This window comes from Panthera tigris, chromosome E1 (assembly GCF_018350195.1).
Source record: "Panthera tigris isolate Pti1 chromosome E1, P.tigris_Pti1_mat1.1, whole genome shotgun sequence".
NCBI lineage: Eukaryota > Metazoa > Chordata > Mammalia > Carnivora > Felidae > Panthera > Panthera tigris.
In genome coordinates, this window is record NC_056673.1 from 15,001,845 (window position 1) to 15,027,049 (window position 25,205).

Consider the following 25,205-nt stretch of genomic DNA (forward strand, 5'->3'; position numbering starts at 1 on the left):
TCAGGAAAGGCCTTGGAAGGAAGCAGGGAGGGGGTTGGGAGCCGTGGGGGCCAGACTAACCCAAGCCCTCCCGCTGGACTGGCCGCCATGGGGCTGAGGCTGCTGGTCTCACTGTTGCTGCTCTGGACACAGGGGACCCAGGGGTCCAACCTGGACCCCAACGGGCGGCATGTCTGCACGGCCGGCAGGTGGGTCTTTGTAGGAATCTGATGGGGGCGGGGGGGTGCCTGAACTGGTATTGCGGCATTGCAGGGAAGGAGGACATGAGGGAAGAGGTCATGGGCTGAAGGGAGGGGGGCTTGGGGACAGCCTAGAAGGTGGTGGGTAGTCAAGACAGAAGGTGGGAAGGCCAGGGAAGGAAAGGGAAGGAATTGGGGACACTGTGGCTGTGACTCTTGGCTAGGCCTGCCTGATGGGGCTGAGGCAGCCTCCCACATCTCAGCCAGAGACAGTGATCCACCCGCGGAGCCAGTCTGTCTGTCCCCCGGCTGACCCCTCTCTGCCCCACAGCCCCTCTGCTGAGCTCCAGTGCTGCCCAGGCTGGAGGCAGAAAGACCAAGAATGCACTATCCGTGAGTAGCCAGAACGGATCCCCACCTGAGAAGAAAGGAGAACATAGTCCAGTGACCCTTCCTGCCTCCCCTCTTGGGGCCTCCTATTTCCCCTTCTGAGCCCTAGAGCTAGGGTCCATCCTGACAGCCCCCCCCTACCCTGCCCTGAGGGAATGGCTCTTGACGGGGCAGGGCGCTGGGAGCCAGTGAGAGGGGCAGAGTGTCCCCTGGTGGTGCCATGCCACCGTCCTTCCCACCTGGGTGGGGTGTTTTTCAGCCATCTGTGAGGGGCTGGATGCTTGCCGGGAAGATGAAGTGTGCGTGAAACCAGGCCTCTGTCGTTGCAAACCTGGATTCTTTGGGGCCCAGTGCAACTCCCGTGAGTCCTGAGTTTCATCTGGAGGGTGAAGTTGCCAGGCAGAACCAGGGAGGGGAGTGGGGAGGCAAAGCGGGTAGAAATGTGATCTTAAAACGGCAGAGCCAGAATCCCTCCAAGCCTCACTGAGGAAATTGAGGCCCACAGTCAGGAAGTGACGCATTCCTGGAAGATGCCCTGAGTCATCTGGTTTTTACCCATATCCACAAAGCCCTACCCACACTTTCAGTTCTGGGCCCTTCACCATCCACAACTTCTCAAAAAAGATGGTGGTTATCCCTGTTGATCACAAAATGGACACGTTCTCCGTCTCCCTCGTGTGCACTTTATACATGTGTGGAGGGTGGAAGGAGATATCCGGCAGGGCTCTGCCCTGTCCTGGTGGGCAGGATGGCCAGAGAGCAGCCACCAGGAATCAGGGCTGAGAGGAGACGCAAGGGGGGAAATGTGGCTTCTCTTGTGACCCTCATGGTCAGTATCCAGGCAGGGGTGGACACTGGGACGCTCTGTCATCTCTAGTGGGGTGGGGGTGGCGGGAGGGGGGATGGGCATGAGAGAGAGGAAGGGACGTGAATGAAATCCTACTGCTGTGTGACTCTGGGCAAACCTTTCCCACTCAGGAACTTTAAGTGTGTTCTGGAGTATGAAGTGGGAGTCTGGGCCACTCCAAAGGCTTTCTGTAGTTCGTGAGTCTGAGGCAGGAAGTGAGCTGTGCCCCAAGAGGTTAGGCTGCCAGATGTTCAAGGGTCTGTCTCCGGCTCTTGGAGGGTGGGCCTGGCGCCTCTCTTCCTTGTGGAAGGGCGCGCGGGGCGGAGATCCGTGCCTGGCCCTGAGCCCACTGACCCCTTTATGTTCCCCACCCGACTCCTGCAGGCTGCCCGAGTCAGTACTGGGGCCCAGATTGCCGTGAGACCTGCGCCTGCCACCCGCACGGCCAGTGCGAGCCGGCCACGGGCGTGTGCCACTGCCAGGCGGAACGCTGGGGCAGCCGTTGCGAGTTCCAGTGCGACTGCAGCCCCCACGGGCGTTGCGACGCCGCGACGGGCGCGTGCCGCTGCGAGCCCGGCTGGTGGTCACCCACTTGCCGCCGTCCGTGCCAGTGCAACCCGGCGGTGGCGCGCTGCGATCAGACCAACGGCTCCTGCCGCTGCGAGCCGGGCTGGTGGGGCCGCCGCTGCAGCTTCCGCTGCGCCTGCCACGGCTCGCCGTGCGCGCAGGAGACCGGCCGCTGCGTCTGCCGGCCGGGCCGGTGGGGTCCCGAGTGCCGGTATGAGTGCGAGTGCGTGCGCGGCCGCTGCAACGCCGTCTCCGGCCTGTGCGCCTGCCCGCCCGGCTTCCGCGGCGCGCGCTGCGAGCTGCCCTGCCCCGCCGGCAGCTACGGGCCGCACTGCCGCGACAGGTGAGCGGGGGCCGCGGGGCTGCGGCTAGGCTGCGGGGCGGGCGTGCGGGGGGCGGGTGCTGACGCGGCTCACGCAGGAGCCGGGCAGAGGGACGGGCCGCCGGCGGTGGGGGTGAGGACAGAGCGCGGGGAGGGCGGGCGAAGGAACTGAAGGGAACGGGAGAGAAAGGGGATGGGCCCGGCAGGGGCGGGGGCGCAGGGGGAGCGTCGCGCGGTGCCCTCGGCAAAAACATACAGGGACGGGATGAAAGGGGGAAAAAGACCCCCGACGCCCCTAGGTCCGGCCTCGCCCACCCTACGTCCGGTTACTGTTAAACGGACAATAGGAGTACCAGCAAGCTCTACTTAGAAGCAGATAAAAGATGAACCACGTGACGAAACGAGTGCAGGGTCCCTTTTAGACCTCGTGGCTTTCAAACTTTGGGCGGCCCCACCCACAATAAGAAATGGGTTTTAGGAGTGCCTGGCCGGCTCGTAGGTAGAGCATTTGGCTCTTGATCTGGGGGTTGTGAGTTCAAGCCCCATGTTGGGCGCTGGGGATGGCGCTTACTCAAAAACAAATAAAACGAGCAAAACAACAACAAAAAGAAATGCGTGTTACATCCCCCCTATCTCATTCACACCCCCCTGTGGTAAAAGCTTAACAACATATACTTATCTTTGCTTCATATATATAATATATATTACATATGTGTGTATAGATACATATATGTGTGTATAGATACACACATATGTGTATATATACTGTAATGTTTTTATTTTTCTTTTTTTGATGCTGGTCTGCTAAGTTGATTTTATGAACAAATGAGTCTGATCCAAGCATATGACTCCAAATAATTATCTGGGGGGAACCTTGTCAAGAAACTGTTAAGAATCAATAAGAAATTAGAATAAGGTAAACCTTGTTGGAAAAGTTGCTAAGAGAGTAGATCCTAAGAGTTTGCATCACAAAGAAAAAAGCCATTGTTTTCCCTTTTTTTGTACCTATATGAGATGAGGGATATTAACTAAACCTACTGTGGTAATCATTTCACACTATATGTAAGTCAAGTCATTATGCTGTGCACTTTAAAGTTGCACACCGTTGGGGCGCCTGGGTGGCTCAGTCGGTAAAGTGTCCGACTTCGGCTCAGGTCGTGATCTCGCGGTCCGTGAGTTCGAGCCCCGCATCGGGCTTTGTGCTGACAGCTCAGAACCTGGAGCCTATTTCAGGTCCTGTGTCTCCCTCTCTCTGACCCTCCCCCGTTCATGCTCTGTCTCTCTCTGTCTCAAAAATAAATAAACATTAAAAAAAAATTTTTTTTAAGTTGTATAGTGTCAGTTATATCTCCAAAAAACTGGGGAAAGCATTTTTTAATATATTTATTAAGTTATTTATTTTGAGAGAGAGAGAGAGAGAGAGAGAGAGAGGAATAGGGGCAGAGAGAGAGGGGAGAGAGACTCCCAAGCAGGCTCTGCACTGTCAGCCCAGACCCCGATGGGGGGCTCGAACTCACAAACTGTGAGATCATGACCTGAGCTGAGATCAAGAGTCTGAGACTTAACTCCCTGAGCCACCCAGGTGCCCCAGCATTTTTTTTTCAAACATAAGATAAACTTGAAATTATAGTGATGAAAACAGACATGTTTTAATTTTTATGGATCTTTATGTTATGAGATAGAAGAGTCACATTCATACCAGACCTCAGAGATGGCGTGGGTAGGAGGAAGAGAGGAGAAAAGATAGGAGGGAGAAGGTTGGACAAGGTATCTTGGCTGCTCTGCCTGGGCTAATCCTGGGACCCTGGGAAGGATGGGTCCTGGAATGGGAAGTTGGAAGGAGAGGGCTGGAATCCTACGGAGATCATCTGTCCGGCCTTTTTGTTGTACAACGTGGGGAAACTGAGGCTGAGACCTGCCTGAGTGTCCTGGATGCTCTCCAGTGTCCCTGGAGGCCTGGGTGGGCATTCCATCCATGGGCTCCTCAGTGCTCCCATGACTCCTTCTCTTCCCAGCTGCGGCCACTGCAAGCAGAACAAGCCATGCTCTGCAGATACAGGCAGCTGTGAGTCCTGCGAGCCGGGCTGGAATGGAACCCAGTGCCACCAGCCCTGCCCACCCGGCACCTTTGGCGAGAGCTGCCGGAAGCAGTGCCCCCACTGCCGGCTTGGGGAGGCCTGTCAGGCAGACACTGGGCACTGTCAGCGCTGTGACCCTGGGTGGCTGGGGCCCAGGTGAGGGGGCCAGCCTGCTCGGGGTGGGGGGCCCCCCTCCTTCAGGGTCCTCATTCCAGCCCTGGGATAGCTGGCCCCTCCCCCACTGGGGGCCTGCCTCCTGGCCAAGACTGACGGAAGAGAGAGGGGTGCTGATGAGGCCCCGGGCAGGCTTCTCTTCCAGCTCCCTCACCGCTCAGGTATCCTGCTCTCTTCCCCCTCCAGGGATCTGTAATCTTGTCACCTATGGGATTTGGCCCCAGGTTCAAGGCCCTGTTAACACCTGAGCTTCATTGCTGAGGCATAGACAGTTGGGGCCCTGAGTCCAGAAGCATGGGGGAAGACGGGTAGCACCTTTTTTTTTTGGGGGGGGGGTCTGCCCTGCCAGACCTGCCCTGCCCTCCTCTTCCGAGTCTCGCCTCACCTCAGATGTGAAGACCCCTGCCCGCTTGGCACCTTTGGGGAAGGCTGCACCTCTACCTGCCCCACCTGTGTTCAGGGGGCCTGTGATGCTGTGACTGGGGAATGTGTCTGTGACGTTGGCTACTGGGGACCCAGGTGAGAACTGGGGCCCTGGCAGGGAGGCACGGGCCTCGGTCAGGCGTCAGTGCAATCTGTTTCCTAAACTTCCCTTCTCGGGGCTTCTCCGCCTGCCTCCCGGATACCCACCCAGCAAGCTCTTAATGAAGAAGTTGTCCTCCTGTTGTGAGGTCTGCACCTTCTGAAGAAGGGTCAGAGTGATCTAATCTTAATCTCAAAGACCTGGCTGTGGAACTAGGCCGGGGAAGTTATTTAGGGGTGGGACTCCCAACTCCATTGTTGTTCCCGTGAGGCCTTCATGTGGTGAAACATAATCAAGGTCAATGTCTCCAATGTCAGGTTTTCCGCCTCTAGGACAGAATGTAGTATCAGATGGAAGAGACCTCATCTCATAGAAGAGAGGACCAAGGCCCAGAGAGTTTGGGGCAGGGCCGGACTCAGACCTCCAGACCCTGAGGACGTTTCTCTGGATGCCGTTGGCATCTTGCTTATTTCACATTAGTGTTGGATGGGCTAGGGACGAGCATCATGAGGGGTGGATCTTGCCCTATACTCTGGGGTATACCCTGGGGGGCTGGGGACCAAGGGACAGTTTGTGGGGTGGCCTCTCTGGAAGATGGGCTTAGGGGCTAGGGGATTCTCCCAGACATGGCCAGGGGTACTTAGAATGTCCTCAGAGGTCGGAGGAGTCTGCTTGGGCATCCTCCAGGGAAGTCTGCTTGGCAGGGGTTGGGGAGCAGTGCCCAGAAATCCACCTTCCCCTGTCCCCTGCCCACCCCTATCCCTTCTCACCAAGCCTTCAGCCTGTTTCTCTTGTCACCCCATAGCTGCAACACTTCATGCCCATCTGGCTTCCATGGCAACAACTGCTCTATTCCCTGTGAATGCCCAGAGGGATCCTGCCACCCTGTCTCTGGGGCCTGCCAGCTGGGTAAGCTGAAAAGGCGGGTGTGGGGTGCAGTGACCAGGGAAAATGGGCCCTTTATATGGCTTCAGGGACGTATCACTTGCCAGGGAGGCTGGGCTCACTTCAGAGACATTCCCTATACTTGAAATCTGTATGGATGCTCTGGAGACCCCTGAAGATATGATTCGGCCCTTGTCTGCTGAGACACCAGGCTCGCATCCAGGGCTGGCATCCGTGAGCAGGCAGGTCTGGACACCGGGATGTGTATCAGGCGTGACAGTTGGGAGCAAGAGCTTGTGGGACATGGGCCATGAAGAGGGGACAGGGTAGCAGAGAGGCTGCCTTGGGGAGAGGGCCTCCAGGCTGAGCAGAGCCTGTCTCTCTCAGAAGAAGGGGAGGGACCCACAGGTGGAACATTCCGGGGGGGAGGCAACTCAGAGCTGGAGATGAGATGCGATGTGTGGAAGACAGGAAAGCCCTGAACTTTCGGCCATCCCCCGCTCTCCCCAGGGCCTCACGGTCAGGATGCCGCCCTCATCGCGGGCATCCTTGTGCCTCTGCTGCTGCTGCTCCTGGGCATCGCCTTCTGTGCCTGCTGCTGCTGGGCCGCCCGGTTGGACCCCAAGGACAGGTGAATGCCGGCTCACCCCTTCCCCACCCCCAGCTCAGGCCACAGGGTGGGAGCAAGGTAGCATCTGGTTTCCTTTCAGCGGCGGGGAAGGGCTGGTCTTGTCGCGCATTTAGAGGGCATGAGGTAGTTGGCAGTGGCCATGGCCTGGAGACACCAGGTCGGCTGCCCGCCTTCCCTGCGAGTGTCCGAGTTGCATGCGTGTGCGCAGTGGGCGCTGGGCACCAGGATGGCAAATCTCAAACCTGCAGCAGGAGGCCGAGGGTTTAGGGACCAGAGGGGGAATGAGGGGAAGGCAGAAGCAGCAGGGCAGCTCTGGGCAAGGAGGGGAAGAGAGGAGGCCTCAACACCCTCCACCACCCTCGAAGGAGAGTACAGAAGTCTGAGCAGTGGTTTAGCAGAGATAAACAGAAGTTCAACAGAAGCAGAGTTCAACAGAAGTCTGAGCAGTGGTTTAGCAGAGTAGCTTCCTGAGAAAAGGAGATAATAGGAAGGATTTGGGCTTGCGGGGGCCTGCTGCAGGGGAATGTTGCTTGCACAGGGCTTTGTTCCTTTACAAAATCCCTTGGAGACTCACAGCAGCAAGGTTTAAAGCAGGGAATGTGGGGGCAGGAGGATTAGCGTTCTCAATTCACAGAGGAGGACATGGAGGCCCAAGGTGACCCAGCCTGTCACTAGCACGCACAAAGCCCCTGCTCTGTTGTTCTGGATTCTCTGTCTGGTGCTCTCTTATTACTTCGTGCACTGAGCCTTGAGCACGTCCTCCTCTGTGCTATGGGGGATTCACAGATGAGCAGACCCAATAGCCCCTCCCCTGGGGGTGGGGAAGAAGCCACTCACCTGAGGCCGGGAATGACAAAGGCCGTCAGAGGGTTGGTAACAATGAAGCAGCTTGGGGATGGGGTCAAGGACAGGCTTCCTGGAGGTGGTGCCACTTCCAGAAACATAGCTGAGCTGGTGACTCAGCCAGATGATAACACAAAGCTGCATTTTGGGGAACCTCAGCAGGTGCCTGGAGCTATACTGGGTCCTGAAAAAGAGTCTCAGAGCTAGGAGTTGTCCCCACTTTACAGATGAGGAAACTGAGGCCCGGAGAGGGGAAAGCCGGAACCAGAGTTGCTACCCAGTTCTGTTTGAGCTATGCTGCCCTCTCTGACAGGCCCAAATCTCAGGCTCAATGGTTTGGGTTTTACTCTGTCGTCAAAGGGCACCGCCGAGGTAGACAGTCGCTGTGTCGGCCTGCCTCTCTCACATCGTTCTCTCCTGCCCCCACGCTGCCCCAACCGGTGGTCTTGTGCACTGACTGCCCTCCTTTCCCCTCAGGCCAGCAAAAGATGAAGCCACCGTGTCCAGGGTGAAGATGCAGGTCTGGGGGGCGCTGACCAGCCTGGGCTCAGCGCTACCCTGTGGTTCCCTCAGCAGCCACAAGCTTCCCTGGGTGACAGGTGAGTGTGGGTGCTGCAAGTCAGGGGCTGGGACGGGACAAGGTCTTCCATGGAGCTCCGTGCCTGACCCAGAGCCCCCTGCAGTCTCACACCACGACCCGGAGATCCCCTTCAATCACAGCTTCATTGAGCCGCCCTCCGCCGGCTGGGCCTCGGACGACTCCTTCTCTTCTGATCCTGAGTCTGGCGAGGAGGACGAGGGCCCTGCCTACTGCGTGCCACCCCAAGAAGGTAACCAACCCCTCAACAGCCCGCTTGGCCCCGAGCAGCCCTGCCCACTACTTCTTTATTCCTTCAGCAAACGTGTATCAGCTGCCCATTCAAGTGCAGGTCACTGTTGCTGGCTGGGGGAGATAGTAAAGAACAACACGGATTCCCATCCTCACCAACCTTCTAGTGTGGTGGGCAGGAATCAGACACGTGTAGGACCGGGTGATGCACACTTTGATGGGGGGACATACACGTAGGGACTCATAATCCAGCCATGTCAGGGGTGATTAGGGGCAGGGAAGATGTCGCCGTGTTCGTGATATTGGAACTGAGCCTGCTAGACTCGGGAGTCAGGAGTCAACAAAGTGCAAGTTGAGGAGGGACGGGAATGGTGTTTCAGGAGGACGGAACAATGCACGTGAAGGTCCAAGGTGAGAGGGACATGACTGTGTGGCACTGAAAGAATGTTAGCTTGGTTAGAGTGTGGCATTAGTTCAAAGTGGGAAGGGGTGGGGAGAAAAGTGTGTAGAAGGAGTAGGCTCTTCTCCTGTCTCTGTACCCTCGCCCTCTTCCTTGCCCCACTGATGAGGATCCCCAGCAGATGCTAAACTGAGTAAACAGGACGGACTGGGGTGGCCAGCCCAGTTTTGGCCAAGCTCTTCTGTCTCCTCTGCCAGGGATGGCCACTGTGGCCCACGGAGAGTTTCCAGAGGCCAGCCTGGCTGGAGGTCCCATCCCTCCCCCTGAGGACGCCTCCACACCATTCCCTATCCCACGCACTTCCAGCCTCGCACGGGCCAAGCGGCCATCAGTCTCCTTTGCTGAAGGCACCAAGTTTGCACCACAGAGTCGCCAAAGCTCAGGGGAGCTCTCCAGTCCTCTCCGAAAGCCCAAGAGGGTCTCCCGTGGGGCCCCGCTGAGTCCGGAAAGCCAGGAGGCTGAGGAGTCCTCGGGCCCGGAGAAAGCAGAAACGGATGAGACCCTTCCTGGTGCTGCCAGCCCCAGGGATCCAGCCATTGGCCGCCGCCGGCTCCCACTTGGTGGCCGGACAGTGGCTGAGCGTGTGGAAGCCATTGAAGGCAGTGTCTCAGAGGGCTCAGGCTCCGTGACCACGATCTACATGCTGGCAGGGACACCCCAGGTATCTGAGGGCCCCGTCCGGTCTGTTCTCCGTCGTTTTGGTAGCTTCCAGAAAGGCCAGGCAGAGCCCAAGGTCAAGAGTGCCATCCCCAAGCCGCCACGCCGGGCCCTGAGTCGAAATAAGGACAGCCCCGGGCTGGCCTCCGGCACTGCCAGTCAGAGCCCCAACTTAGCCCCGAACCATGAGCTCACTAGGGCCTTAGAGTCTGCGGGAACTGGACCAGAGGAAGTGGCCGGGGGACTAGGTGATGGCACCAAGAACTCGGGGAGGGCCCAGGAGCTGACCCCTGAGGGTGGCCCCCAGGAACAGGATCCCCAGAAGCTGTCTGATGAGGAGGGGCAGGAGGAGCCCCAGTATGAGAATGTTGCACCCATCTCTGGGCCACCAGCACCCTGAGAACCTTGAATTGGGGGAGAAGGAAGACTATGGATGGAGGGTAGGCATACGAACTGCCCCTGGCTCAGATTGTGTTTTGCTGGAAAAAGATCCCAGGGCCAGGAAAGACATACCAGAGCCTCTGCCCTTTCGTGGGGAAACGTCAGAGTTGGAGGCCAGTTGGCTCTGGGCCCTGGCAGTGCTCTGGGAGTGGTCTCGAAGGCCTGGGCAGCGACCCCCATTGGGTGTGGTCAGGAAGGGGAAAGAGATGACCGTGGGGACTTTTTCTCTGTTGTCCTGGACTCTGTTTGCCCCCAAAGGCTATTCTTTTCTTCATTTGGAGAACATTTTTCTGAAATGGGAAACAACCTAAATATTCAATGATAGAAGACTGGCTAAAGCAAGATTGCTTATGATACTTTCCTAAACAACCATGAAAAATCATGTTGTGCAAGAAGATTTAATATGGGAAATATGGGAGACTGTTTATGCTTTACTGTTAAGTGTAAAAAAGTACATTTTCTTCTTATAAATTTCATTTCCTTTTCCTTCACGATACATGTTTAGAATCCTTCCGTTTTGTGTGTGTTTTGTGATTGTTTTGCAAACTCTTTTTTTTTTTTTTTTGTATATGCATAGAAAAGATTCGGGGAACAGCATCAAGTGGCATTTTTTTTCTGGGAGGTGAGATAGTGGCTGATATTTATTTTCTTCCGTCGTAAACTTCTGTATAATTTGTAAATGTTCTATAGTGAACATTCTTTTTACTTTTCTCCCTAGATTTAATTTTTTTTTACAAAAAAAATATAAAAAAACAATGTTGTTAAAAATAAAAAAGTACTAACATTACAGATATGTATAGAGTAGAAAGGAGATTCCCCCTTTCCCCAGAGGAGTCTGAGGGACAGGGGAGGGGCCAGACTTACTTGTCATTGAATGCCTTTTGGTTCTGAATTCTTTTCTCACATACTTGAATTACCGAGTCAGGACAGAAACAGCAGCTCCCTCTTCCATCCCAGAGCTCAGAGAATCTTGCAGACAGCTTAGATCCTTCCTTTTAGAGGTTTTCCTGTGCACATATCGTTGTAGAATTTGGTTTTTTACTTAAATATGCTCTAGATATCTTCTGATGTCAGTAATTATAAAGCTACCTCTTTTTATTTAAAAATGGCTGCATGGGATTCCATCATGTGGAACTAACACAGGTTATTTAAACCATCCCCTACCCATGGGAAGTTGGGTCATTTCTAATTGTTTTGATACAATAAATGATTCGGTGTACAACTTTGTCCGTATTTCTTTTTGCACTCATGGAAGTTTTTTCTGTAGAAGAGATTCCTACAGGTAGAATTGCTGGGTTATAGGGTAAGAACATTAAACAATTGAGTACTGGGGTGCCTGGGTGGCTCAGTCACTTAGGCGTCCGACTTTGGCTCAGGTTGTGATTTCACAGCTTGTGAGTTCCGGCCCCTTGTCGGGCTCTGTGCTGACAACTCAGAGCCTGGAGCCTGCTTCCGATTCTGTGTCTCCTTCTCTCTCTGCCCTTCCCCGCCTTGTTCTCTCTCTCTCTCTCTCTCTCTCTCTCTCTCTCTCTCGTAAAAATGAATAAACATTAAAAAAAAAAAGTAACCATTTGGGTACTTACTCCAAATTACCGTCCAAAAAAGTTATGTGGTTTTGCATTCTCGCAAATGATGATAGGAACTGTGTTCCCACACCCAGTCTAATAGGTTGAAATGGTGTCTCATTATTATTATTATTATTATTATTATTAATTTTATTTTTTTAAATTTACATCCAAATTAGCATATACTCCAACAATGATTTCAGGAGTAGTTTCCTTAATGCCCCTTACCCATTTACCCCATTCCCCCTCCCACACCCCCTCTAATAACCCTCAGTTTGTTCTCCATATTTATGAGTCTCTTCTGTTTTGTCCCCCTCCCTGTTTTTGTATTATTTTTGTTTCCCTTCCCTTATGTTCATCTGTTTTGTCTCTTAAAATCCTCATATGAAGGAAGTCATATGATATTTGTCTTTCTCTGACTGACTAATTTCACTTAGCATAATACCCTCCAGTTCCATCCACGTAGTTGCAAATGGCAAGATTTCATTCTTTTTGATTGTCGAGTAACAACTCCATTGTATATATATACCACTTTTTCTTTATCCATCCATCCATCGACGGACATTTGGGCTCTTTCCATACTTTGGCTATTGTTGACAGTGCTGCTATAAACATGGGGGTGCACGTGTCCCTTCGAAATAGCACACCTGTATCCCTTGGATAAATGCCTGGTAGTGCAATTGCTGGGTCGTAGTGTAGTTCTATTTTTAGTTTTTCGAGGAAACTCCATACTGTTTTCCAGAGTGGCTGCACCAGCTTACATTCCCAGGTGTCTCATTATTTTAGCACAATAAAAATAATAACGTGATAACATGCTAAAGCTTCTTAAAAAGTTAACATCTTTGTACAGATAAAAGTTTTTTTTTGCATTTGTCTTTTTAGCCATCAAAAATTATATCATTAAAATGTAAATTTCTATGATTATTCTAAGGTTGAGCTGCTTCTTGTATCTTTAATAATTACTTGTATTTTTTCCTATGAGCTATCTGATTATATTCTTTCCACTATTTTATTTTATTATTTTATTTTTTTAATGTTTTTATTTTTGAGACAGAGCATGAACAGGCGAGGGGCAGAGAGAGGGAGACACAGAATCTGAAGCAGGCTCCAGGCTCCGAGCTGTCAGCACAGAGCCTGATGCAGGGATCGAACTCACAGACTGTGAAATCATGACCTGAGCCGAAGTCGGACGCTCAACTGACTGAGCCACCCAGGCGCCCCATATTTTTTTAGATGTTTATTTTTGAGGGAGAGAGTGTGAGTGGGGCAGGGGCAGAGAGAGAGGGAGACAGGGGATTCAAACCAGGCTCCAGGCTCTGACAGCAGAGAGCCTGATTAGGGGCCTGAACCCACAAACAGTGGGATCATGACCTGAGCTGATGTCAGATGCCTAACCTACTGAGCCACCTGGGTGCCCCTCTTTCCTCAGTTTTCAGGTGAGGTGTTTCTCTTTTCCTCACTGATTTATAATTGCCTTTATGTGTATTAAGGATATGAATTCTTTGCCCAATTTGTGATTGGTCGGTTAATGGTGTTTATAGTTTTTTTTTTTTCCCTCTGTAGAAATTTAAAGTTTAAAAAAAAAATTTTTTTTTTTTTAACGTTTATTTATTTTTGAGACAGAGACAGAGCATGAACAGGGGAGGGGCAGAGAGAGGGAGACACAGAATCGGAAGCAGGCTCCAGGCTCTGAACCATCAGCCCAGAGCCCGACGCGGGGCCCGAACCCACGGACCGCGAGATCGTGACCTGAGCTGAAGTCGGACGCTTAGCCGACTGAGCCACCCAGGCGCCCCCTTAAAAAAAATTTTTTAACGTTTATTTATTTTTGAGAAATAGAGACAGAACACGAGCAGGGGAGGGGCAGAGAGAGAGACACACACACACACAGAATCCAAAGCAGGATCCAGGCTCTGAGCTGTCAGCACAGAGCACGATGTGGGGCTGTGAAATCATGACCTGAGCCAAAGTTGGATGCTTAATCAACTTAGCCACCCAGGCACCCCAGAAATTAAAAAAAAATTTTTTTTTAATGTTTATTTTAGAGAGAGAGAGCAGAATGCAAGCAGGGAAGGGCAGAGAGAGAGGGAGACAGAATCTGATGCAGGCTCAAGGCTCTGAGCTGTCAGCACAAAGCCCGATCCAAGGCTCAAACTTGTGAACCAAGAGATCATGACCTGAGCCGAAATCAGCTGTTCAACTGACTGAGCCACCCAAGTGCCCCAGTGCCCTAGAAATTTAAAATTTTAACTTAGACAGTCTTTTTGTCTTATGAGTTTCATGTCATTTTTAGTGGAAAGGTCTTCTCTACCCTAAAACTAGTGAAACAATCATCTGCATTTTCTTCTAGTACTTTAAGTGATTTTATTTCTTTATGATTTGCCAGCAGTGCTGGTTTTGGAGTTTTAACATCCTTGATAAAAAGACTGGAAAAAGGGGCACCTGGGTGGCTCAGTCGGTTGAGTGTCTGACTTTGGCTCAGGTCATGATCAAGTCCCGTAACAGGCTGTCTCCTGTCAGGGAGGATCCTCTGTCTCTCTCTCTCTCTGCCCTTCCCCCTCTGTAAGCTCGCACTCTCTCTCTCAAAAATAAATAAACATTGGGGTGCCTGGGTGGCTCAGTCGGTTAAGCGTCCGACATCAGCTCAGGTCACGATCTCGTGGTCCGTGAGTTCGAGCCCCGCGTCGGGCTCTGGGCTGATGGCTCAGAGCCTGGAGCCTGCTTCCGATTCTGTGTCTCCCTCTCTCTCTGCCCCTCCCCCGTTCATGCTCTGTCTCTCTCTGTCTCAAAAATAAACGTAAAAAAAAATTTTTTTTAAATAAATAAATAAATAAACATTAAAAAGACTGAAAAAAAAAACAAACAAACCCAGAATTTCATTCAAATAGCTATGGATTCAAATCTCAGTTCTGATATACTTGTTTTGTGACTTTGGAATGGGGTTAATGGCCATCTCCCAGAGTTACAGAGGGGATTAAATGCCACAAACTAAAGCATCTAGTAAATTTTTAATTCTCAATGAAGGGTAATTATTATAGTCATTACCATCATTCTCCCAGCTTTGAATCCTTTGTCCCTAGAAGCATGTACCTTCCGACCCTTTTCATTTGTTCACGTTTTCACTCAGTCACAGTATTGTGCATCTGCTTCATGCTTCCGTGTTAAGGGGGGTGGTGATTTGAAGTTGAGTAAGACCTAAATAGTTCATAGTCAGTGGGGAAAGGGAGAGACAAACAGATGAGCTGATGGTTATAAAACAGTGCAGTCAGTAGACTAAGATAGTGAATATTTTTGGGAGTGGTTAGGGAAGGCTTCCTGAAGGAGGTGCTATCCAAGAAGAGGGTATGTTTGAGGGCCAGAGGTGGTGAGAGAACAGCACGTGCAGGAACTACAAGCAATTCCCTGTGATTGAAGCATCAACTGGCCTCTAGGGGGTGGAAGACTGGTGGGGAGGAGTCTGTGGGTCAGGCTAAAGAACTTGAACTTTACCCTACAGGACAAATGGTAGAGTTTCTGAAGGATTTTAGCAGAAGTCACATTTACTAAAGTTAGATTTACATTTCCCACAGCTCACTGGGATGGGGTTGGGTAAAGAAATGGATTTGAGGGGCTGAGATTGGAGGCTGGATGAACAGCAGTTGCAATCCTTCGGACACAGATGATTTTTTTTTTTTTTCAAATATCATATATAAATATTTATTTTTTTAACTTTATTTTTTATTTTTTAAAATTTACATCCAAATTAGCATATAGTGAAGCAATGATTTCAGGAGTAGATTCCTTAGTGCCCCTTACCCTTTTAGCCCATCCCCCCTCCCATAACCCCTCCAGTAACCCTCTGTTCTCCATATTTAAGTCTCTTAGGTTTTGTCCCCCTCCCTGTTTTTATATTATTTTTGTTTCCCTTCCCTTAGGTTCATCTGTTTTGTCCCTTAAAGTCCTCATATGAGTGAAGTCATAAGATCTTTGTCTTTCTCTGACTGATTAATTTCACTTAGCATAATACCCTCCAGTTCCATCCACGTAGTTGCAAATGGCAAGATTTCATCCTTTTTGATTGCCGAGTAATACTCCATCGTATATGTATACCACATCTTCTTTATCCAGTCATCCATCGATGGACATTTGGGCTCTTTCCACACTTTGGCTATTGTTGATGGTGCTGCTATAAACATGGGGGTGCATGTGTCCCTTCAAAACAGCACACCTGTATCCTGTGGATAAATGCCTAGTAGTGCAATTGCTGGGTCATGGGGTAGATCTATTTTTAGTTTCTTGAGGAACCTCCATACTGTTTTCCAGAGTGGCTGCACCAGCTTGCACTCCCACCAACAACGCAAAAGAGATCCTTTTTCTCCACATCCTCGCCAACATTTGTTGTTGCCTGAGTTGTTAAAGTTAGCCATTCTGACAGGTGTGAGGTGGTATCTCATTGTGGTTTCGATTTGTATTTCCCTGAGGATGAGTGATGTTGAGCATGTTTTCATGTGTCGGTTGGCCATCTGGATGTCTTCTTTGGAGAAGTGTCTATTCATGTCTTTTGCCCATTTCTTCACTGGATTATTTGGGTTTTGGGTGTTGATTTTGATAAGTTCTTTGTATATTTTGGATACTAACCCTTTATCTGATATGTCATTTGCAAATATCTTCTCCCATTCTGTCGGTTGCCTTTTAGTTTTGCTGATTGTTTCCTTTGCTGTGCAGAAGCTTTTCATTTTGATGAGGTCCCAGTAGTTCATTTTTACTTTCGTTTCCCTTGCCTCTGGAGATGTGTTAAGAAGTTGCTGCAGCCAAGATCAAAGGGGTTTTTGCCTGCTTTCTCCTTGAGGATTTTGATGGCTTTCTGTCTTACATTTTTTATTTTTGTATATGGTGTAAGAAAGTGATCCAGGTTCATTTTTCTGCATGTCGCTGTCCAGTTTTCCCAGCACCACTTGCTGAAGAGACTGCCTTTATTCCATTGGATATTCTTTCCTGCTTTGTCAAAGATTAGTTGGCCATACGTTTGTGGGTCCATTTCTGGGTTCTCTATTCTATTCCATTGATCTGAGTGTCTGTTCTTGTGCCAGTACACAGATGATAAATATTTAGGAGATACGGCTGTATTGGTGGGGTGGGGATGGGGTGAAGGAGAGGGAGAATAACAGCAGTTGCCCAATAAATATTTGTTGAAAAGATGGTTTTATGGTAGTGGTGCTATTATCTGAGAAAGAATGGGAGGGACAGTTTTGGGGGTAGAGGGTGAATCATTTTTGATGGTTTTTGAAACAGTTCAGAGATGTCTATCGAACAGCTGCCTGAAGACGTCCCTTAGGCAGGTGGAAGTAGGAGAGAAGGACTGAAGTTTATCAAATGACAGTCGCACGTGAGGAGTGAGTGGGTGAGATTCTGTGAGGGTGGGTAGCCTGATAGGTAACCAGCCAGTATCTCCCCCAAGCCCACAGCGCCAGGCGTGGTGTGAGCAAGGTTGCCAGCGGTGGGTTCATGGCGGCAGGGGGCGCACTCGGATTCAAGGACATGAAAGGGGAGGCTGTTGAGGCTCCCAGAGCCCTGGAATAAGCCAGCTCCCAAAGCGAGCCGAGGGAGACCAAGCTGAATCTGGGGGAGCCCGAGGGTCCTCAGAGATCGGGCTGGCAACTCCGATCCGGAAAACTCATCTGGGCTGCTGAACCTCCCCAGTGCCGGGGCTCCATCCCCCTGCCCTAGCAGTCCTGGGGACAGGTCCAGCTCTGATCAGACTGAAAGCCCAGAGTCCTCCCCACTCCACGCGCTTTCCCCGAGGCGCTGCCCGCCGCGTCACCAGAGAGGGCCCGTCACCAGAGAGGGCCCTTAAAGGAGACGTCCGGGAATGGGGCGTAAGGGGGTGGTGGCGGCGCAGGACAATGGGGATGGGATGGGCAACTCTGGGTAGGGGTCCCCAAGGGGACCAAGGACAGCAGGAACGGGTGGGCGAGGGATCAGTGGATGGGAGAAAACCGTCCTAGGGTATAGACAAGCCCCAAACTCCCACCTAGGGATCCCCCAAGAGCATATTCTAGGGATCGGGCAGATGGCACCCAGAAGGGTCGATGAATCAGGAGAGCAGGGAAGAGGCATAGCACGCCTGCACAGGAGTCCGGGGATCCGGGATGTGCAGACAGCGCCTGGATGGAGAACACTGGGGACAGGAGAGCGAGAAATCAGAACACAAAGCCCGAGGCAGCCGGGGATGGCAGCGTTGCGTGGGAGAGGCAATGGAGACGGCAGGAGCGAACGACCCACACGGAGCCAGGGCATCGGGACGTGGCGCCCAGGACAGAGGGGAAGCTGGGGACTATGTAGCGGGCTGGAGTAGAACGGAGTGTAAGAGCCCAGCTGGGTGTGCGAGGGAGGCAGGCATGCAGTCCACCAGAACATCCACAGAGGGGACCGAACCCAGGGTCAGAGCTTCGGAGTAAGGCTCTAGAGAGACGCTGGGGCAATGCCCCGGGGAATTCCCAGCCCGGCTGTTACTCCAGTTTAAGGCAGCAGTAGCGGTAGAGGCAACCCACCGCTGCCCCCGGCAACCCCCCCCACCCCCCCAGCTCTCTTGTTTGTCTCTCAAGTCCGGCCGGAACCGGCTTCTGCTCGCCGCCGGGCGGGCGGGTAGCTGCTGATTGGCCAATGCCTGTTTCCAGCCCCCACTCAGCCAATCAGCGTGCGACAGTGTTTTCGTCTTGGGGTCGAAATAAAAGCTCTGGAATAAAAGGAGGCAGAAAAGGCGCCGGCCGGGCCCGATACACGCCAGTAGAAGCCGGGTGAGCTGGATCTTGGGGATCTGGGAGAAGGTGCTAGGGGGACAGAAAGCGCACGAATAGGGGCATAGGGAGAAGATGTATAACTATGAGAGGAAACAGATTGGATGAAGGTCTGCCAGGGAAGAGATGACGAATGGAGGAGGCAGCTCGGAGATGGAGGGAGGGGGGTCCGCTTCCATGGGAACAGACTAAATGGCGCGGAAGCAGCCGGAATGGGGGTCGTGCAGGTGGCTCGCGCCGCCGGTTTGAACCGGCTTCGCCTCTCCCATGCGGGGTTCGCGTGGCCGCAGCGCCTAGCGACCTAGACAGCGGCCAATGGCGCAGCAGTTCCTAGCCGTCCAGCCTATGAGCGGGCCGGGGGCGGGCCGTTCCGGATTCCCTGCGCTGATCTTGTGGTTGAAGGAACCAGCTCTGGGGAAGGGTCTCGAGTGCGGGCGGGAGGGCGCCTGTCAGGGTCCCAGGGAGTGGCAGTCCTCAGGTATGGCCCTGCCCAGGTATCCGGACCCGAAGGTGCCTCCCCTGACAGTCCCCAAGCTATGTCAGTCCTGCGGAGAGCCAGGATTAATTCCACGTCCCTGAGCATGCGTTAGTCCCTCCTGTTTTCATGCTTCAGGTTTCCTCGGGATGAGCCAAGGGAGAGGTCTCCCTGCCTGGCCGGGGCCGCTGTCCCGTAGCTGAGGGCAGACGTACGAGCCAGCCGCGGACAGGTTGGCCTGGGACCCAGGCAGGGCTGGGGCTTCCTTCGCTGTGCGCACCCACGGTCCGGGCCGCGGAGGGGTGACAAGCTGCGCGCGCTGCGGCAGCGGCCCGGGTTGGCCACACAGGCTGGGCAGGGCCGGGCGCTGACGCTGACGCTGACTGGGGTCTGTGTGCAGGTGGCTGCAGAGCCGGAGCAGGGCCGCCGCGCCGCGCCATGGCGCCCACCCTGGCCACTGCCCATCGGCGCCGCTGGTGGATGGCCTGCACAGCCGTGTTGGAAAACCTCCTCTTCTCGGCAGTCCTCCTGGGCTGGGGCTCTCTGCTCATCATGCTCAAGTCGGAGGGCTTCTACTCATACCTGTGTACTGAGCCAGGTGAGACGGGCGTCTCGGGCTCGGGGTGGTTCCCGGAGTGGGAGCTTTGGGAGAGGGCGAGATGGCAGTGAGGACCCGGCCCGCAATACCGCCTCGCTGCGCAGCGCCTCCCATTTAGCAGAAGCCCCATTTGATCGTCAGCCAGCTCAGCTGGGTACATATCATTGTCCCTGTTTTGTGGGTGAAGAAACTGAGGCTCAGACAGATCTGCTGACTTGTCCAAGGCCACACAGTTGAGGACTCTGGTAGTTCCAGAACCTCCAGGTCCGGGATGTTCTTTCTGCCACCTAGGAACCTTGCTGGATTTCTCTCCTCCTCGTGTCTGGCGTATCACTTGACTTGAACTAAATATGTTGCTCTCTGACTGTGAGAAAGAGGAACTCCTGACTCAATGGTTGGGGTGCAGCAAGAGAGAGAGGAAGTGGCTTGGCCTCCACCCCATCGAAGTTTCATCTAGAATCTAGATGTTTTTTAGGCCATTATGGAGTCTCTTAAGGGCATGTCAGCTACAATTTCTTGTCTGTTTTTGCTGCTTTATGATTTTCCAAAGGACATTTCTCCCACAGGCCATGAGAATGTCTCTGTGGCCTTCTATCTGCCTATCATGGTAGGGGAAGGCAAGGGGAGTATTTAAGGATATAACACTAGTTCTGTCCTCTCCCTTTGCTGCATCATTGGTGTTGCTGACGCAGGTTGAGGATGCTTGTCTACAAGGAGTGTAACCCCCACTCCTACCCTCACATGCCCCCTGACCCCGTTTAAGGATCCTAATTGCTATAGGCCAGTAGATTAAGCCAAGAAGTGGGACCCAAGTCCCCACCTCTACCCTGGATCCCCTTTCTTAGGTAACCTTGATAGGAAATGTTTCCCTCTGCCCTCCTGTTGTCCCCAACAGGGGCTATCTAATAGTTGAACTCCGGAATATCTCTTCCCAGGTCCTTTGTCAGCCAACCCCTGTGCGAGTCCCCTTAGAGGGAGATAGCTTAAGTCTGTCCCTCTGAATCACACCGCTGGCATGCCTTTTCTTCCTAGAGTTCTAAATTGGGGGGGAGAGAAAACTTTGGACCAGCTCACGCTGCCTGGAACCCCATGTAGAAACCTCCTTGTTTCCCTCTCCTGACAGTCCCAGGAGATCCCCAAGTGTTTCAGTCTCTAGGCAAGCTTTGCGGGACAAGTTTAGAGCAGGAGAAATGGAGGAGATGTAGAGGCCACCTGGGAGAGAGGACAGAGAGTATGTCATTTATAACCTTTAGCCTTTAGCTACTCAGAAATATTTCCAATAGCCTAAAGGTTCTTGGCAGAACTTTCCCCACATCAGCAAGAAATCTTGGGAGATGGGAGAGTCATTCAGACCTTGTTCCTTGAACGAGCTTTCTGCTTTGCCCAAGAGATGTTAGCAGATTAAGGACTATCTGGAAGGAGCAGGTTGGAGTGTTTGGCTCCTCCCCCGCCCTCCTGCTTTAGATCATGACCCTTCCTGCTTGCCTCTTTGATGGATTCTTTCAAGGTACAGCGAGGGTTTTAAGAACAGCAAGAAACATCATCATCCCCAGATGAAGCTTTTAGCGTCTCGTCCAGACTGAGGGACTGTTGTGGTCGATTTTTTTTTTTTTTTTTTGGACCTCTTGTGGAAGGTCCGATTCTAGGGTTTTATCCCCCAGATTGTCCACTGCTTAATTATTTTATGGTATTGGCAGCATCGAGGCTGGTCATTTCATTCCTGCCTCGACCTTGGCTTCTTCCTTCGTTAAAATGGGAGGAGTCCTGGAGATTGTGCCGACACAGTGCTGAGTTGGTGTTTAAGCCCTAGAGAGGCTTGACCCGTCCCTTCTATAAAGCAAAGTGAAGGTGAAGGGTCAGGTTGTAGGTTGAACATCAACTTCTTATCCCGTGCCTTTGCTCCTGCCTTTGATTTTGTTTTTTCTGCCTACCTGGCAAACCTGCTGACCCAGCATCCTTGACGGACAGGCCTGCCGGTTCCACTTAGCTTATCTCTGGCCTCGCTGCTCCTTGCTTCTTGGAGTCCAAGTAGCCTGTTGCCCTTGGGGGCCAGGAGTCTCCTCCATGCCTAACTGGGAGTGTCTGGAGGATTTAGGGTCAAGGTTTCTGCTTAGGCCTAATATTTTCAAACTTGGTAGGTGGCTGAACTACAGAGAAGCGTTTGGGCCATTTATTGAATTAGACTGTGAAAAACATACTGGTCTACATCTGATTGAGATGCAAATTTGTCAGCTTTTGGTTGCTTTTAGGACCTTTGATTTGGTTTGTTCTCTAAAGAAAATTTGCCTGAACCTGTTGAAAGGTTCTTGGGACTCCAGCCAGAATCTCACCACAGACACGGTGTTGGGTTCCAGCATAGTGAGGTGGGAGAAGGAAAGAAAATGAGCGTTTCTCTGTTGCCTCTCAGCTCTTTTTGCCTTGCCCACCAGACAGGATTGATAAGGACTGGGGGTGGGCCTTTGGGCTTTGCCTCCTGGTGTGGATAGGAAGCTGACTGGCTTCCCAGCCCAGGAAGAACAGGGCTTTTCCAGAACCGGATCCTTCTGGCCTCCGGATGGCTGTCGTACCTACCCACTCTTGACCTCTTTCTTCGTTCTCTCTGTCATCTGATGGCCCTCTTGGACAGGGTCAGATCAGGGGGCTGTTAATCTCCTCTTCATCTAACCTCCACGCTCAGTAAACATTTAATTGAGGTGCTGTGCTGGGGGTGTAGAGCAGTCCCGAGGGAGTCTGTAGTCTGCCAGCATTAAACACACAGACCATATAATTCCAAGAGGGGGTCAGAACTCCAGTGGAGAGCAAGGTGCCAGGAAGGAGAGCCACAGAGGGCACCTGCTTCAACTTGGGTGTCAGGGCCTCTCTGATGTTTAGAGGGCCAAGAGGGGTGAGTTGGGAGAGGAGGGGGCAAGGAGAGTGGGAAGGAGCCAAGGCCCATTGGGCCTAGGAGGCCACTTGGGGAAGTTGGATTTTATTTAATTAATTAATTATTTAAAAAAAATTTTTTTTAATGTTTTTATATTTTATTTTTGAGACAGAGACAGAGCATGAGCAGGGGAGGGACAGAGAGAGAGGGGGAGACACAGAATCCTAAGCAGGCTCCAGGCTCTGAGCTGTCAGCACAGAGCCTGATGTGGAGCTCAAACCCATGAACCGTGAGATTCTGACCTGAGCCGAAGTCGGACGCTCAACCGACTGAGCCACCCAGGCGCCCCGGGAAGTTGGATTTTATTCTCAAGGCAGGAAGAAGGGACAGAGGCAGAAGAGGGTGACCATCACGTTCACCTATTAGATTCTTAAAAATTGTTGAGGTCTTGCCACATTCTGGGCGTGGGGTGGGGGGGGGAGGGGGCGGTGGAGCCGCGGCCTCTGCCTGAGGAAGTCTCAGTGCAGCTCCTCCGTGGATACCGAGGCAGATCCCAGTTCTGTGCTCTTGACCACTGCAGTCTCTCTGCCTGTGGTGGCAGGGGAGCCGAACCCCTCACGAAACAAAGCTGGGCCCTGAAGGGGCAGAGGTGGTGCTGTCACAGCAGGGAAGCAGAGCCAGGACTGGTCCCCTGCAGGTGGGCTGAAGCTGTAGATGTGGACAAGAGACATTCCCTGTTGCTTAGAGACCCTCTTTTAACGGTCTCTGCCTCACTCAAAGGCTGCTGGCCTTTGATAGCTTTTGAAAACCCACCCTTTTACTTGTATTGCTGTGAATGTGACTGTTTCCATCCCTCCCACCCCCACCCAGTGTATTTTGGATTAAAAAAAAAAAAAAGTATTCTGTAGCAACGGGTAAGGTCTAAAGGCTGGTGCCCTCGGCCTCAGGATGCATCACAGAAAGGAGCTGGCACCCTCAGCGTCCCTTCCTACCACCCCTGCCTTCCTCCTGTCCATTTCGTGACCCAGTTTCCCTCCCCCACATCCGCTGGCCCCACCTGCCGTCGTGGTGTTGCATTAAGGTTCTGTTCAGCTTGGGTTGTCTTTCAGGGAGGATCTTGGGGACGGTCCCATTCACACTAGGTGTCATTAAGAGCCACCTGGTGCTGTCCCCGACACTGTGACAGCCTTGGGCTGTCTCCATTCCCTCAGCATATTTTCTCTGAAATGCCTCTAACTCAGGTGGTACAGCATCAGCACAGCCTGAAGGTTAAAAGCAGGAACTTTGGGGTCTGGCAGCCTGGATTCAAGTTCAGCTTCCCCATAATGTACTGTCTGGGAGACCTTGGGCAAGCAACTTGCTGGTGGCCTCGTGTGGCGTCTGGGTGGGGGTGAGAGGGCACTGAGTGAAACAGAACGAATACCACTGAATACAGCAGCCAGCATACACAGGCAGTCCGGGACCGCAGCAAGGGGCTAGGCCCTGGCCTCCCCACGATGGCCCTCTGACTGTCTGTGTCCTGCCTTTTGTTTGCTCTGTGTCTGAGACTGACCTCTCACCTACATCCCCCTGTTGGACTGAGATGCTGCTTCCTGTTGCCGGATAGACTAAGGATTTGGGAGACAGACAGGAGATCCTGGGGCAGGGACCATCAGCAGGGAGGTCCAGGGGCCTGCATCCTGGGTGGAGGGCCCAGTGAACAGCCAGTCAGAGAAGGGGGCTGCTCAGAAATTTGGAGGGGTCTCCAGCCCCGTGTCCCTCGCTCCCTTAAGCATCATGCAGCCAGCTGTTCTGTTCCTCATTCCCTTTGTTTCTCTGGGGCGGGGGGAGCTCCCTCTTTGACCCAGAGATGTCAGGGGAACCTGAGTGGGGTCATAGCACCCCCTTTTGTCCCCTACTTTCACTGTGCAGATTGTGTGCGAGTCTTCTGGGAGGAGGGCTGAACAGTGCAGGCATTGTTCTCTCTTCCCTGCCCCTAAGCAGCCTCGAAGCTATTTTCTCAGCACACTCGGGCCACACCAATTCCTTGCCTGTCCTCTTGATTCACCTTTCCCGGCTGGGCTGGGCCAGGCCACCCTGGCCGCCCACTGCAGAGACAGACATCTGTTTGATAAACAGGTGCAAGTGAGGTGCAGAGCAGGCCGGTTTGGAGTGAGGCCTGAGCTCTAGGCTGGGAGCAGAGGGGCACCCCAGGGCTTGACACTTCCTCTGTGCTTATCTGTTTGTGTCTTTCCTGGCCCACGGTGGCCCAGGTGAGAGCAGAGGGAGAGGAACAGCTTGGGTGTGGCTGTGTTTGGGCATCTCCTGGATCTGTGACTATTCACGTGGACTGTTTACTGCCAACAAAGCTTGTGGGCTCACCGAAGATTTAGCCCCCTCTAGGAGCAAGGGACACTTTTAAATTGCTTCATGAGCAGACGAAGAGAGGCCACTGGGACCCCCCACCCCAGGCTGATCTGTTGCTGGACATCCCTGCCTAGAGGCAGGAGGGCAGAGGGCCAGGCAGCCCTGTTGGCAGGGAATTTTTTAAGGAGAGAAAGCCGGTGGCCCAAGGTGTGTAAGGTCCCTGCTCCTGTGTGCAGTGACTATAAGATGAAAGACGGGGGACAGATATCCTTCCCCCTGGTGTTGCCTTTCTCCTTATGAGCTTCTCTGTCTCGCTATCTCTAAATAATTCGAGATGTTTCCGTGGACATCCCCACTTATGGCAAATCAGGGAGACTGCTTTGGGTACATTGCCTTGGGATTTATCTTCTCTCTGTTGGTGAGTATCATCATGGATTTAGGAGTCCAGCTCTGGGGAAACTGAGGGTGGACACCCTGGGGCCTCTACCCAGAGATGGTGCTGCCTGGCTCCATCAGTTCCCGGTCCAGCTCTGGCTCCCTGCCGGTAGCAGCAGATCCTGCCGTGCTCCCGAGTCCTGAGTTATTTTGTGTCATTTATTTATTTATTTATTTTTAATGTTTATTTATTTGTGAGAGAGAGAGAGGGCGCGCACATGTGTGATCAGGGGAGGGTCAGAGAGAGACGGGACAGAGGATCTGAAGAGGGCTCTGCCAGCAGCGAGCCCGATGCGGAGTTTGAACTCACTAACTGAACTG

The 25,205-nt window shown here is 52.6% G+C and overlaps 2 protein-coding genes across 9 annotated transcripts in view; both read left to right on the forward strand.

Moving 5' to 3' along the window:
• Nucleotides 1-2: 2 nt before the first annotated feature.
• Nucleotides 3-11,048, forward strand: SCARF1 (scavenger receptor class F member 1). Its single transcript, XM_042967087.1, has 11 exons — nt 3-188; nt 511-572; nt 829-930; nt 1,801-2,326; nt 4,321-4,539; nt 4,948-5,076; nt 5,886-5,989; nt 6,476-6,596; nt 7,917-8,038; nt 8,123-8,269; nt 8,926-11,048. Exons 1-11 carry the CDS (start codon nt 88-90, stop codon nt 9,783-9,785), a joined length of 2,493 nt encoding a protein of 830 aa, XP_042823021.1. The 5' UTR covers nt 3-87; the 3' UTR covers nt 9,786-11,048.
• Nucleotides 11,049-17,261: 6,213 nt separating this feature from the next.
• The window catches only part of SLC43A2 (solute carrier family 43 member 2), a 40,029-nt gene continuing 32,085 nt past the window's right edge, over nt 17,262-25,205 (forward strand). Inside the window, exons 1-3 of one of the 8 annotated variants that reach the window (XM_042965673.1) lie at nt 17,262-17,733; nt 18,048-18,167; nt 18,781-19,240. In XM_042965673.1, the coding sequence (XP_042821607.1) occupies nt 19,081-19,240 (160 nt within the window). In that variant the 5' untranslated portion in view covers nt 17,262-17,733; nt 18,048-18,167; nt 18,781-19,080. Of the gene's footprint in view, nt 17,734-18,043; nt 18,168-18,290; nt 19,241-25,205 lie in introns of those variants that run through there. The other 7 variants (XM_042965672.1, XM_007076113.3, XM_042965668.1 and 4 more) reach the window with 7 other exon arrangements.

What these genes read in the sequence shown, in the direction of transcription:
- SCARF1 (XM_042967087.1), top strand. Translation starts at nt 88, where the DNA reads ATGGGGCTGAGGCTGCTGGTCTCACTGTTGCTGCTCTGGACACAGGGG. An exon ending in GTTGGCTACTGGGGACCCAG is followed by an intron (nt 5,077 to 5,885) that starts GTGAGAACTGGG and finishes GTCACCCCATAG; the next exon opens with CTGCAACACTTCATGCCCAT. An exon ending in CTGCGTGCCACCCCAAGAAG is followed by an intron (nt 8,270 to 8,925) that starts GTAACCAACCCC and finishes CTCCTCTGCCAG; the next exon opens with GGATGGCCACTGTGGCCCAC.